Source organism: Salvelinus namaycush, chromosome 34 (genome assembly GCF_016432855.1).
Source record: "Salvelinus namaycush isolate Seneca chromosome 34, SaNama_1.0, whole genome shotgun sequence".
Taxonomy (NCBI): Eukaryota; Metazoa; Chordata; class Actinopteri; order Salmoniformes; family Salmonidae; genus Salvelinus; species Salvelinus namaycush.
The window spans coordinates 12,182,038-12,197,829 of record NC_052340.1 but is presented as its reverse complement, the minus strand read 5'-3'; the positions used below and the strand labels follow the sequence as shown (position 1 = coordinate 12,197,829).

The following is a 15,792-nucleotide window of genomic DNA, read 5'->3' as shown; positions in this document are numbered from 1 at the left end:
TGATCCAAGATCACATACAGAGCCACACAGTGGTTTAACACCAACCCATCTGAGGACAGACACTGAGCACAGTTGAGGATCGTTCCACTTCAAGAAATCCAATGAAAGTCAATCGTACCTACATTAGCATTTTTACGCTTCATATCCAAATCATCTATAAGTAACATCATTGACTAACACAATCCATTTGTAGATACTTTAGGATGATTTGGGCATTGGATTTTTTGAGGTGGAACGACCCTCAACTGTGCCCAGTGTCGGTCCTCAGAAGGGTTGGTGTTTAAGCTAATTGATTAATCAATATTTTCGTCAAGTGAACCAACGGTTGTGACGGACAACAGCTAGCTCATTTAAGTCCTATAGCAACATGCCTAGGGATTTAATCCAATCAGGCCGTGTGCCTCTTCTTGACTTGATTAATTTATTATACATAATAAGATTGCGCTTGTCACTCATGATTTGTAGCAGCACAAAACAAACACAACAGGTAATTGAACTCTCAAGTAATTTCAATGACTGGCACTTGGCTTTATGAAATCCTAGATCAATGTCACATAATTTAATAGCATTGTTAGCTCTATGGATGGGTGGACGGTGTACGCAAAAAAAGACCAGTGAGAAATGTTTACACAGGTGAAGTTTCCACATCAACAAGTAAAAACTACTACCGCTGAGCATCACATACTGTATTCCCAGGCAGCTCCTATATCCTGGCAGTCATAGAATACGTTTACATCAGTGGAGGCTGGTGGGAGGAGTTATAGGAGGACGGGCTCATTGTAATGGCTGGAATGGAATCAATGGAACGCAATCAAACGTGTGGTTTCCATATGTTTGCTCTGTATGATACCGATCCATTGATTCCATTCCAGCCATTAAAATGAGCCCGTCCTCCTATAGCTCCTCCCACCAGCCTCCACTGATGTAAACATACTCTAATAATTCAATATTAAACTGATTATGGCAGTAGGCCGACAATGGCAATAGTCATGTGAACATTTTACTCTGCTGATCTTAAATCAGCGTAAGGTTAAATCGTAGTAAACATACGCCGGTTAAAACATCTGGTTTTCTGAGCAATCTTTCAAATGATTCGGACATGTAAGTTTAACATTGTTCCAGCGGTGCGTTTGATCTATGCATATGCCAGCACCGGCAGCCAAAGCTTCCCTCTTATGCGCGAGTGAAGTGAGTTCGGAAAAACTGAAAGTGTGCATCTTAGAATTAGTTTTCACATACAAACTTTATATGTCCGAACTCAGAATCAAATAGGCTTCGCAAAATTAACCTGGCTTCTGTGGTACAACATTTATTTTGAATGGCGATTTTCGGCAATTATTTTTCCCGTCAGTAGCCTGATTTCATGTAAACAGGATTATTCCGAAAATCGTTCTTCTTGCAAAGCATGTAAACGTTTTGATCAAACTATTATATTAATCTAACTATCCATGTAACCATACTCATTATTGAATAGGACAGGATGTCCCAGTTTTCTAAAGGCTGATGTCCATCGCCTGTAGTCCCCAGTCTTACAGAGGCTTACCCACATTGGTGAGACCTTTCTATCCAATGAAACCTCCTATCCAGTCAGGTTTGGCTAGGGTGCTTCATAGAATGTTTTTATTGGTTTGATTGAGTAGGAGGAAGTTACAGTTTGGTGCAGTAGTACTTGAGTTCTGGATATGATGCTTTTCTTCAGTGTCTGAGTGGATCCCAGTACTCAGCATGTGGTTTGCTGTGATTGGGGGGAGTGTCCTTATAAACACAGCGTTTGTGTGTGTGTGTGTGTGTGTGTGTGTGTGTGTGTGTGTGTGTGTTTGCTGTGAAAACAAATACTGCTATTCTGAAATCATATTACCCCAGAAATGGACCCCAGAAAGAGTAGCTGCTGCTATCGCAACAGCTAATGGGATCCTAATAAAATATGAAATATTACTGCACTTCTCATGGTAACGATGCCACTTCCTCAAACTCTTCTAGGTATTCTCCATTAGTGTTCCGGTCATGCACATGAGTTTGCCTTCTTCTCTATAATAGGATGTTGACTATGCGCTCTTTGTTTGTGATTGGCAGAGCACCGTTGACAAGCTCATTAAGAAGACCAACTTGGCCCTTGTGATTGGCACTCACTCCTGGAGGGAGCAGTTCGTGGAAGCTGTGACTGTCAGCGCAGGTCAGCTTTTGGTATTTGTGCTTGTGTGTGATTTCTATTGAGTGAGAGAAAGATGAATAACGTGAGTCTCACTGTTGACATTGTATTATACACACCCACACACTGACTAGAGCAGGCCTGGGCAAATATTTTCCATGGAGGGCCACATTAGAATATATTATTCCCATCGCGGGCCAGAATCATATTTCAGGATTATATGTCGTTTTGACAGATATATCGACTGTAAATCACATCCTGATAAGCTACTTAACTTTTTTAACATGCACAGAAGTAAACCACATCCATGTTCTCCTTTTGGTAGGTATCTTCATTATTAAAACTTCCAATGAACTACACGGAGGGAAAAGTACACTGTGCATTCAGCACCACGGACTTAACTCTTAACGGGTATGCACAAAAACTCAAGAAGGAGAGAGTGCTCAACATTACATTTAAACTACTCAATCAGTGTGAGGAGTGAAGTCTCTGATGGGCATTGACTAGAGCAGTGAAGACGTTTCTGACGTCGCTATGCGCAGGATTGCTGAGAGGTCAGAGTCCGTAAGAGATGATCTGTGCCTTGTTATATTTCATCACTGAAAATGTCTGTTCACATACATAGGTTGACCCAAACAGTACAAACATCTTCTGAGCATGACTCCTAATCTTTGGAAAGTTTTGTTCATCGAGAGATGCATAGAACCTCATCAGTGACATTGTTTTGAATAGTTCTCCAAACACTGCATCAGCCTGAAGATTGATAAGCTCAAGTTGCAGGTCAGTGGGAGCGTTATCCACATTGAAGGTGAAAGGAGAGGAAACCAACAGCAGGTCAGTGGGAGCGTTATCCACATTGAAGGTGAAAGGAGAGGAAACCAACAGCAGGTCAGTGGGAGCGTTATCCACATTGAAGGTGAAAGGAGAGGAAACCAACAGCAGGTCAGTGGGAGCGTTATCCACATTGAAGGTGAAAGGAGAGGAAACCAACAGCAGGTCAGTGGGAGCGTTATCCACATTGAAGGTGAAACCAACAGCATGTCATTTTCCAACACTTTGAAATCCTCAAAACGACAAGAAAACTCACCGTTCAAACCACGCAGCACCGATGTATACTTCTCCCGCTGGTCATCTGATAGCGAACAGACTAGTAGTGTTGGAAGGTGGATGTATACTTCTCCCGCTGGTCATCTGATAGCGAACAGACTAGTAGTGTTGGAAGGTGGATGTATACTTCTCCCGCTGGTCATCTGATAGGGAACAGACTAGTAGTGTTGGAAGGTGGATGTATACTTCTCCCGCTGGTCATCTGATAGCGAACAGACTAGTAGTGTTGGAAGGTGGATGTATACTTCTCCCGCTGGTCATCTGATAGCGAACAGACTAGTAGTGTTGGAAGGTGGATGTATACTTCTCCCGCTGGTCATCTGATAGCGAACAGACTAGTAGTGTTGGAAGGTGGATGTATACTTCTCCCGCTGGTCATCTGATAGGGAACAGACTAGTAGTGTTGGAAGGTGATGTATACTTCTCCCGCTGGTCATCTGATAGCGAACAGACTAGTAGTGTTGGAAGGTGGATGTATACTTCTCCCGCTGGTCATCTGATAGCGAACAGACTAGTAGTGTTGGAAGGTGGATGTATACTTCTCCCGCTGGTCATCTGATAGCGAACAGACTAGTAGTGTTGGAAGGTGGATGTATACTTCTCCCGCTGGTCATCTGATAGGGAACAGACTAGTAGTGTTGGAAGGTGGGTGAGATTGTTGGCTTCTACTTGGCGGGTCAGGAGGAGTAATTTTCCCTTGAAGGCTTTGACAAGGCTGTACATCTGATGTGCAAAAAGGCCCTTCCCTTGTAGTTTGGAATTCAGTTCATTCATGAGGGCCATGATGTCCACGGTGAAGGCAAAATCAGCCAACCATTCTTTATCTTGCAGTTGAGGGGAATCCACATATTTAACATTTATTTGCAAAAACTCAGCAATCTCTGACTTCAGGTCCCACACCCTTTTAAGCACCTTCCCAAACTCAGCCATCTCACGTTTGTGTGGTAGGGGAGATATGCATGATCCGACTCTGTCTCTTCCAACAGTGAGACAAACTGCCTGTGGTTTAAAGATTTAGCTTTTATGAAGTTTACCACTGTAGTGACTGTATCCACAACATGGCTCATTTTCAGAACACATTTATAGATCACCTCCTGATGAATAATGCAATGCAGGAAAATATTTTTCTGTTCTGGGTTCAGCTCAGCTACTTGATCTTGTATCCTTTTCAAAAGGCCAATGTTTTTTCCTGTCAGGTTTGGGCACCCATCAATGGTCACACTGGATAACTTTTCAAAACTCAGTCCCAGCTTTGCCACACACTTATTAACCTCCAATAAATATTTCCCTGTGGTTGTGCTCTTCATTAACTGCACTGAAGAAAGCTCCTCCTGTAATTTCAAAGTCCGGGGTTATGCCTCGTAAGAATATCAACTGCGCCGTGTCACGTACATCACTGCTCTCATCCAGGGCAAAGGAGAAATAGGTGAAATGCTTTACCTTGTCTTTCAACTGTTGTTCCATATTCTCTGCGATGGCCTCAACACGCCGTGTCACTGTTCGTCTTAACAGGGAAACATTTTCAAACAGCTCTTTCTTGTCGGGGCTAAGTATTGCTGCAGAGTCAATAAACATTCTTTAATGAATTTGCCCTCAGCGAATGGCTTGCTATGTATAGCAGTTTCGTGGGACAGTACAAAGCTGACCCTCACAATTCCGTTGTTTGCTGATTGAAGTTTGGTGAAAGTCCTTGCTGCTTTTGCAACTGAGAAAGCAACTCTTTCAATGCCTTTGCCCTCTGCTCAGAAGACATATTCCTATATTTCTCTACATGCTTCGTCTGGAAGTGTCGGAACAAGTTGTAGTCTTTCAAGACAGTGATGCTCTCTTTGCACACTAAGCACACAGCTTTCCCTGATACCTCAATAAATACATATTTGCTGGAACATCCTACATTCATTGTCTACTTTCCTTTTCTTTGAAATCTTTGAAAAACTAATTTTTGCGCAATTTCTAGCTAGCTACTATTTGTAACTGTGACGAAGTGCGTGTCAGCTGTCACTCACTGTCTTTCCTCGAGCAGTTATTTATATGTGCCTTCCCGAGTGGCGCAGCGGTCTAAGCGCATCTCAGTGCAAGATGCGTCACTGCGGTACCTGGTTAGAACCCAGGTTGCATCACATCCGGCCGTGATTGGGAGTCCCATAGGGCGGCACACAATTGGCCCAGCGTCGTCTGGGTTTGCCCCGGGTAGGCCGTCATTGTAAATAAGAATTTGTTCTTTCTTAACTGACTTGCCTAGTTAAATAAAGGTGACTTTTTTTTAAATCGCACAATTATTACACAAAAGTGAATATTCATTGGGCTTTTAATTTGAATAACAAATACATTTTTCAAAACTTTACTATCGCAAATTCTTTATGTGATCTGAGCATGATTCCACGGGCCGTATTGAATCAGGTCACGGGTTGCATACGGCCCCGTGCCGGCCATTGCCCAAGCCTGGATTGGAGCCATAATGAAGGACTTTACAGCTGCTTTATGAATGTAATTTCTTGCTCATGCTTTGAATAGTGATCTGAGTGCTTTTTGTCCAGAGCCATAATTACATAAAATATTTGGAGTCCTTTATTGTTCTTCCAAAGAGCTGCCCAAGCATTTCATTCAGGGAGTGAGTGTTAGCTTGCTCGTTAAGTTTGAAATGTCAAGGGGAAACAAGTGAGGACACAGTCCCTTATTTTCAGATCCTCATTATAACAGGAAACAACTTGTTTGAAAGGTGATAATTGCAAACCCGCAGACTTCATATAAAAAGGTTTCTGTGATATTTATGTTGGTAATATCTATTATAAAGTGTAATATTAACTTTAGGAAGCAAAGCTGTCTTCCACAGTGTTGAGGTAATGGGAGAGATGTCTGACTGTGTGTCTGGTGTAAAAGCTCCCCCTGGTGGACTGTTATAGTCATTACAGATAAACATGCATATAACAATTCACCAAGTAAAACACAGGGGTGTGTGTGTGTGCGCGTGTGCGCCAGTGAAGGCTCCTCAGAGGGGGTAGGGGAGGACCATCCTCAGTGAAGTTATTCTTTTAAGATAAATCTATACTAAATAATTTATTAAAACACACTGTTTTGCAGTGAAGGTCTACAGTAACCTCAACAGCACTCTGGAGTAGCACCATGGTGTAGCCGGAGGACATCTAGTTCCCGTCCTCCTATTGACTTCGATACAAAACCTAGGAGGTTCATGGTTCTCACCCCCTTCCAAAGACATATGCAGTAATTATGACAACTTCCAGAGGACGTCCTCCAACCTATCAGCATGAACTGACATGTTGTCCACCCAATCAAAGGATCAAATAATGAATATAGTACTGAAAGCATGAGCTACAGCTAGCTAGCACTGCATAAAATGTGGTGTGTAGTTGACTCAGAGAGAAAGACAATCGTAGAACAGTTTTGAACAAATTAATTTCTTCCAAAATGAAGGGCGAGCGAGAGATTGTCATTTTCCCCCAGTTTTACTTAGATAGCGAATGCAGAAAGCTAGTTTAGCCTACTCAAACAAAGAGGGATGCTATGTTAGGTAGATGGGTATCCAACACTGGAACTCTTCCAAATCAAGGTAAGCTTTTGGTTTTATTAATTCATTGCCACCGGGGCCCGCCGGTGTAACTGCTAAACTGATTGCTGACTGTACACTGTACTGCATGATTGTAGCGGGTTTACTAACTCGTTAGTTCTAGTAGCTAAGTTGACTATGACGTTAGCTAATTTGATGACAACGGCTGTGTGTAGCGGTTAGGGGTTATGATATGAAGGTTTGGCTTGGAAATGTTTTTTCGCCTGGTCACAAACAGCTGTCGTTTGCAACTGTTGGACTAATGATTACACCCTAGATCAGCTAGAAGCAGGCAAGAGTGTGCAAGACGTTATTGAATGTGTCTCTGTCTGTCACTTTGATTAATCATCATTTTCTCTCGACCTGTGCACCTACGTTGTAAACTTTCATTCAAAGGCTAGGTTGTAGCAACCTCATGATGGGTATAGGCATATAGTAGTCTAAACGTATCGATTTTACATTGATCTGGGTGAATGGAATATGAATGACAGTCATCCAATATGCTGTAATAGAAATAAGGCCATGCTTATAAAAAAGAGTATTGTCCTCCCTCATCTTAAATGGCACCAACCACCACTGGTGTGAGCGCGTGCATAAGTCTCTTATGTTTTACTGTATCCACCTCCCAGGTGATGGTGATGATGATGACGAGGAGGGGCGTGAGGAGCGTCTGCCATCCTGCTACGACTACGTCATGCACTTTCTGACGGTGTTCTGGAAGGTTCTTTTCGCCTTCGTTCCGCCCACCGAGTACTGGAATGGCTGGGCCTGCTTCTTCGTGTCCATCTCGGTCATCGGCATCTTGACTGCCATCATCGGGGACCTGGCCTCCCACTTTGGCTGCACTGTGGGCCTCAGGGACACTGTCACTGCCGTGGTGTTTGTGGCTCTTGGCACCTCCATTCCTGGTGAGAGATTATGTATGTACAGTTGAAGTATGTATGTGAAATAGAGGCACTATGGGCTCAAGTACCTCTGCCTCACCAGGCAGCCATATTGGTAGGATGTGTATATAGACCTCCTAGCTCTAAGGTGTCCTATCTGGATGACTTATGCACTGGGTTTGACCAGGCCACAGATAGTAACAGAGATGTACAGTTGAAGTCGGAAGTTTACATACACTTAGGTTGGAGTCATTAACTCGTTTTTCAACCACTCCACAAATTTCTTGTTAACAAAGTATAGTTTTGGCAAGTCGGTTAGGACATCTACTGTGTGCATGACACAAGTCATTTTCCCAACAATTGTTTACAGACAGATTATTTAACTTATAATTCACTGTATCACAATTCCAGTGGGTCAGAAGTTTACATACACTAAGTTGACTGTGCCTTTAAACAGCTTTGAAAATTCCAGAAAATGATGTTATGGCTTTAGAAGCTTCTGATGGGCTAATTGACATAATTTGAGTCAATTGGAGGTGTACCTGTGGATGTATTTCAAGACCTACCTTCAAACTCAGTGCCTCTTTGCTTGACATCATGGGAAAATCGAAAGAAATCAGCCAAGATCTCATAAAAGAATTGTAGACCTTCACAAGTCTGGTTCATCCTTGGGAGCAATTTCCAAACGCCTGAAGGTACCACATTCATCTGTTCAAACAAAAGTACGCAAGTATAAACACCATGGGACCACGCAGCCGTCATACCGCTCAAGAAGGAGACGTGTTCTGTCTCCTAGAGATGAACGTACTTTGGTGCGAAAAGTGCAAATCAATCCCAGAACAACAGCAAAGGACCTTGTGAAGATGCTGGAGGAAACGGGTACAAAAGCATCTATATCCACAGTAAAATGAGTCCTATATCAACATAACCTGAAAGGCCGCTCAGCAAGGAAGAAGCTACTGCTCCAAAACCGCCATTAAAAAAGCCAGACTACGGTTTGCAACTGCACATGGGGACAAAGATCGTACTTTTTGGAGAAATGTCCTCTGGTCTGATGAAACAAAAATAGAAGTGTTTGTCCATTATGACCATCGTTATGTTTGGAGGAAAAAGGGAGAGGCTTGCAAGCCGAAGAACACCATCCCAACCGTGAAGCACGGGGGTGGCAGCATCATGTTGTGGGGGTGCTTTGCTGCAGGACGGACTGGTGCACTTCACAAATAGACGGCATCATGGGGGAGGAAAAATATGTGGACATATTGAGGCAACATCTCAAGACGTCAGTCAGGAAGTTAAAGCTTGGTCACAAATGGGTCTTCCAAATGGACAATGACCCCAAGCATACTTCCAAAGTTGCTTAAGGACAACAAAGTCAAGGTATTGGAGTGGCCATCACAAAGCCCTGACCTCAATCCTATAGAAGGTTTGTGGGCAGAACTGAAAAAGTGTGTGCTAGCAAGGAGGCCTACAAACCTGACTCAGTTTCACCAGCTCTGTCAGGAGGAATGAAACAAAATTTCACCCAACTTATTGTGGGACCAAAGTTCAACAATTTTAAGGCAGTGCTACCAAATACTAATTGACTGTATGTAAACTTCTGACCCACTGGGAATGTGATGACAGAAATAAATAATTCTCTCTTCTATTATTCTGACATTTCACATTCTTAAAATAAAGTGGTGATCCTAACTGACCTAAGACAGGGAATTGTTACTAGGATTAAATGTCAGGAATTGTGAACAACTGAGTTTAAATGTATTTGGCTAAGGTGTATGTAAACTTCAGACTTCAACTGTATCTCCTAATGTCATTTAAATACCACAACCATTCCTCATTTAATGAGGGGTTCGGTACAAGGTTGCCAGTAATAGGGTTAAGGTAAAAAAATGTATACGATTACTCAGAGTGAAATAGCAGAAATTCCTGCTTTGCAGCTTGTCCAGTTAGTGAAATCCTTGTGTGTGTGTGTGGTGTGACTACAAGGAATGACAACAGCATGACCCGGGCTCCCTGGCCTACTCCCTCAGCCTCTTCACCAGCTGTGATGACAGGTACTTCACCTATCTCTTTCTCTCTCTCTCTCTCTCTCTCCTTCTCTCCCTCCCTCCCTCCCTTCTCTCCCTCCTCAGACACGTTTGCCAGCAAGGTGGCGGCCACGCAGGACCAGCACGCTGATGCGTCGGTGGGCAACGTGACTGGCAGCAACGCGGTCAACGTGTTCCTGGGCATCGGGGTGGCGTGGTCAGTGGCGGCCGTCTACTGGAACGTGCAGGGCAAGGAGTTCCGCGTGGACCCTGGCTCCCTGGCCTTCTCCGTCACCCTCTTCACCAGCTTCGCCTTCATCTGCATGGGTGTGCTGCTGTTCCGCCGGCGGCCCTCTATCGGGGGGGAGCTGGGCGGGCCGCGGACAGCACGCATCATCACCAGCCTCCTCTTCCTGGGCCTCTGGTTCCTCTACGTCCTCTTCTCCAGCCTGGAGGCCTACTGCCACATAGAGGGCTTTTAGAGGACACATGAGAGCAGAGACAGGGCTACTAGTCAAAACACTGATATACATTATAGTTATTATAATACACACATCTACTACAGGACAAGGCCCAGGCCAAAGGTTGGGACCTGGTCAATATCACTGGATCGCTAATACCTAAGGGATCTGTAGACATACCCGATATACACATACACACACACTTACATACAAAACACATACAGACACATACTGAAACATGAACTGTACATATAACTACATGCATGCACAAACAAATGCACACGTGGTCTCTCACCAAGACCAACACACACATACAACACTGTAACAAGGGCACCACACAGGTTGCGTGTGGCCTGGAGCCTGGATGACGCCCAGTTAACATTAACCTCCTATTGCACACTCAAATGTTATACACACTCACTGGACAAACGAGGAAGAGAAGGAGAGAAAAGAAAGTATTGGTCAAGGAAGTGACGAAGGAAGTAAGACAGGAGAGATTTCAAAGGAAGCATGTTCAGAATGTAAACCAGCATGTGGTAAAAGAGGGAGAGTGAAGGAGAGAAAGAGACAGACAGGTGTGTAGAAACTAAGTGTTGCAGTGGCTTTCTATTCATTCCAGCTGGCTGCGTAACATGGTTTTGGGTCCAGCTAGACTGCTTTAATTGAAGCAGGGTAGAGTGCCGTGTGTTTTGCAGGGTGTTTCAGGGAAGGCGAACCAGACTCAATCCACTCGACTCAATCCATGTCTGTGTGGCCTTAAAGCAGTACCCCTTCACCCTTTCACTGGGGGTTTCCTTTTCAAAGACAGAATCCACACACGTAGAAGCTGTGGTGGAAAAAGTACTCAACTGTCATACGTGAGTAAAAGTAAAGATACCTTAATAGAAAATTACTTGAGTAAAAGTCACCCAGTAAAATACTACTTGTTCTAAAAGTATCTGGTTTTAAATGTACTTAAGTACAGTGGTGCAAAATGTACTCAATTGTCAGACTTGAGTAAAAATAAAAAGCGAAAGTAAATGCTATACATCAAATTCCGTATAAAGCAAACCAGACCGCACAATTTTCTTTTTATTTATTTTTTATTTTCGGACAGCCAGGGGCACACTCCAAAACTCCGACATCATTTAAAAAACGTAGTATTTGTGTTTAGTGAGTCCGCCAGATCAGAGCCAGTAGAGATGATAACGCATTATATTGATAGGTGCATGAATTGGACCATATTGCTGTCCTGCTTTTGGGTGTCAGAGAAAATGTATGGGAGTAAAAAGTCAATTTGTTTTTAGGAATGTTATGGAGTACAAGTAAAAGTTGTCAAAAAATATGAATAGTAATGTACAGATACCCCAAAAACTAGTAGTACTTCAAAGTATTTTTTACAAAGTTACTTTACACCACTGCGTAGTAGTGGAATGGGTCCCTCTTCAGTCGCTATGACAGAGCACCATGAAAATGGTTGATTAATGAGTAGGATGTTTACATTTAGCAATGGGAGATAAAACAACAACAAAACTGAAAGCCCCAAGTTGCAGTTACTGTATGGTTTTCCATACAGGGGAGGTGGGAATTACGCATGACATTGAAACAAGTTCTCAATTCTGTGTTGGTGTAAATACAAGAGGAGTGTATATGTATTTGTTAGAGGGGCTTCTCTACAGATATGGTGGGATGGGGTAGGGTGGCCAATAATAGATATAATGCATGGGGTTCAGAAACTAGTCACCACTCTCTTACTTCACAGGAAAATGACTTTTGCAGGTAGCTTGTGTAAATTATGGCTCCGAGATGAGATATCCTTTCTCATAACCACAATCCCCATCCATCGAACTTTAACGATCCAGAGGGATTAAATATAAATTTGCCTCATCTGTGGACTTCTGAATGAAGGGAAGACAGAGTTTCTGGAGGCACGACTCTGAATAACGAAAGTCTCACATCCAGCTCTTGAGGCTCTTACTGTTCACATCTCACTGGACTTCAGATATTACAGTGGAGATCATAGATCTGCATTCCACTCCAGCAGACAGTAGAGTCCTCCATCACCATCATGTTTGAGACATTGTACATTTTTATGACCTTTCGCAACCACAATGAGTGAAATGATGATTTAGCAATGCAGGCACATTGATGGTGTAAATATTATTTGATGTTACTGTCCAAGGGTGAGTTACTATCCACGGAAGCACAGCACAAAGCGACACAATCTCCTAGAATGTAGAATGCTACTACAAGAGAGAGTGTATCGCTATCTAACGTATACTTTTCAAAAACAATCCTTTACCTGAATACAGGTATAAAGTCAAACCTTTACATCTATATACTGTATCCCTTTGGCTCCACGCTTGCTCAGTGGACAGTAACTATTCCTTGTACTTTGGTGGATGTAAAGGTAAAAGCAGAGGGTGGTGAGGTTGAGGGTAGTGTTTGTTTGGTCCAAAATATATCCTATGTGAGGATATTGGCCACCTGTGTAGGACTTCAGGACCAAAAGAGTTCTGTACCGAGATGTTTATATTGTTGTCGAAATCGAAATCTGTCAATATTTGTGAAGAAAAAAAACACGTGGTTCGTTTGTGATACTTGTGATACTATAGCGGAGCACCTTCTAGGTATGGAGGGCTGTAACCCTCTGCTGTGGAATACTGGGTAGAGATGCATGACTTGACAGAATAATAGTGACAGCCCAGCACCGGCATGGACAAAACAATTATAATGCATGGGTGGTGACAAGAGAATAGTGTTTGTGTCTTTTATGTGAGAATAGTGCACATAAAGCAGAAGGTCCAGACTGCAGCCAGACCTGTGAAGAGCATGCAGACTGCCTCTGCTCCTCACCTGTTTACAGTAAAGGCTACTCTGAGATCAGCTCAACCCAACCCCAGCTAATTGCCCCCAAATACAGCAACACTGGCCCACCATCAGTACTTAAGACCATGGCATATAAATTATCTTATTTTGGAGTGAGGCTTATAGTACATCAATTTGTCCAACAGTGTTGGTTCAAATGCTCCTATTCTTCTGGTTTTTTACCTTTTGAAATCCAAACCTCCCCGTTTGCGTAACAGTGAGTCTGGGATAGATTACATTTCAAACTGTGAATTCTCATCAGCTACAGACTGTTATTCAGTAACTACTGATCGTCGCTACTGTAATTCTGCATCATACCCATTTAATGCCTTAAAGTCTAGTACTTAATATTTAGTCAAATTTTATTTGTCTTGTGTATGCTTTGAGTGGGCATCAGAAACCAAATTGATTAGTGTGCAATATGTGGAACCAGTGAGCAATCTCTACTACTTAGTTAAGAAGAGTAGCAGAGGTAATATGATTACATACAAACTGAAATTACATCTTCTTGAAAGATCTACTATATAATATATTTTTACCCCTGCCCCAATCTCAATGAGATGAAAGTGCAATTAATAAGATAAGAGGGGGAGGGGTAGTGAACTGTTACAAGACTGTCCACGGTCCTTACATGTGGTTCAATCACCTGACTTACTGAGTCGCTAAGAAAACATGTAGAATAACAGAAGACAACAACGCTGACACAAAATGGAGGTGGGTTTATCTCAGTATTGCCAGGTGTTCTGAAGTGGATATGGAGAAAATAGGACACAGCAGTGAGGCTCCGAGTTAATATGCTACACAATACTATGAGACGGATGTTATATCGTATGGGAGTTTTCCCCACTTATTTTAGAGTTCAGGATACTTGGAACTCTAGTTGAACTGTAGAGTTGTCAATCAGTACAACCAGTGAGAATGATTAACATTTAAATATTACAAATGCAAACAGTGGATTAAAGAGTAATGACATTTTGGAAGTTAAGTGAGTAAACAAATTGACCCCCTCAACTATAGATTTATTGATTCAAATAGTAAAGGCTCTTTTGAGAATAGTCATGTATAAATATGTTTATTGTTGCTTGTATAACATATATAATATCAACAAAGATTTCAGTTACCTTGGCCCTCAGTGTTTCCCCACTGCCAGTCTTTGTCAACTTTTGAAAAGAAACTTTTTATCTCTTCAGATTATATTGATAATGCTGGAAGCCCCATAGACCCAATGGTTTTTGCAGGTAATAAAGAGACATTTTGATATTTCTCTAATTGTCCAATTTGACGACAAATTTCCCCTTGAACTAGTCATTTGATGTAGCACAAGCTGATGTCTAATTTCTATCCTACTAAATCAGTGTCTATGTTTTTGTAGCCTACATGTACATTACTGTTGCCCATATTATTTAAGTTATTTATATTTATTAATAATATTTTATTGTTCATCGGCTCCTTGAAGCAAACCATTTGAACCGTTACAATGCTTCAAAGAGAGTGGTAGCAATGTGCAATATAAAGCCGAATCTTCTTTGCTTTCATCTTGATGAGCAGTCAACTCGGCTCACTCAGTGGGAGTGAAACACTTATTTGCTCCAGTGTTTGTTGCCCTCGGCCAACCAACAGATTTATTTAATTCACTTGAGATTAGCATGTTTACATACAAATTTGTAATGGACATTCCAATGAACCTTGTCAGTTTGTTCAGGGTTGTTATACATAGGATGACATTTACAGGGCCTTTACAGTGGTCATTGGCTTGGTTATGACATACTTTTTCCTGAATAGAACTGTCTACAATGTTCAGACAATGTTAAGTGTTTTGATGACTTCTATTTAACTATCTGGCCTTTGCCATTGCTGTAGATGAGATATCACTCCCAGATGTTTTATGTGCTGTAAATGCCATCCTATGTGCATGAACATTGTGTGTTAGCATGGTCTGTTATGGACGTCTAGGTTTACATTTGGATTGAGTTATCCCAAAATAGTTTTTGGGCTGTGTGGCTGCTTGCGTGGTCTGCTCACGCTAGCAACAAACTGAGCAATGTCGACTTGGTCGAGCAGCAGGTGAATTGTCATTTTTTGATAACGTGTTAACAGTCTACTTACTTATTCACCACCTATAAAAGCTGTGAAAAGAAAGCCTGACTTTTCCTGTCTATGTCTGAATGTCTCATGATCATTTGGTTGTCAGTTTGTTGGAGTTTGATATTTCTGTGTCTGTGTTCGTGTCCCTCAACTTTCTGTATTGGGGTAAACCACCCCAGGTCTTGCTCTTCAATGTGTCCTTTGTGCAGTTTTATCTGTGAACCTTTCTCTCTGCCTGACATTTGTATGGAATAGTGACTGACTTAAAGAAGATATGTGATATTTACATTTATTCAATACTGTAATAAATTATATTACATTTTTTATGAAAGGATAAACAAAGGAAAAGAAATGAAACTTGTTTTGGAGAACCTATGGCATGAGGTGTAATGTGTTCTGAAAAAACAACTATGTAATCAACTCAAGTTAACCTTATTGAATATAGTTTATTTATTTTCAACGCTTACTGTGTCTGTGTAATCATTTTATGCATGACAAGTTGAAAACAAGTCACAGACGACATTGATAACAACTTACATTACAAATCATTGAGTACGCTGCCGTTCAAGACTTTCTCTCATTATATACGGAACAAAAATATAAATGCAACATGCAACAATTTCAAAGATTTTACTGAGTTACAGTTCATATAAGGAAATCAGTCAATTGA

The 15,792-nt window shown here is 41.9% G+C and overlaps 1 protein-coding gene across 8 annotated transcripts in view; it reads left to right on the top strand.

Moving 5' to 3' along the window:
* The window catches only part of slc8a2b (solute carrier family 8 member 2b), a 29,659-nt gene extending 18,577 nt beyond the window's left edge, over nucleotides 1-11,082 (top strand). For all 8 annotated transcript variants that reach the window (XM_038974317.1, XM_038974320.1, XM_038974318.1 and 5 more), the window contains 3 exons: nucleotides 2,074-2,173; nucleotides 7,451-7,729; nucleotides 9,835-11,082. In XM_038974317.1, the coding sequence (XP_038830245.1) occupies nucleotides 2,074-2,173; nucleotides 7,451-7,729; nucleotides 9,835-10,211 (756 nt within the window). In that variant the 3' untranslated portion in view covers nucleotides 10,212-11,082. The remainder of the gene's footprint in view (nucleotides 1-2,073; nucleotides 2,174-7,450; nucleotides 7,730-9,834) is intronic.
* The last annotated feature ends 4,710 nt before the right edge of the window (nucleotides 11,083-15,792 follow it).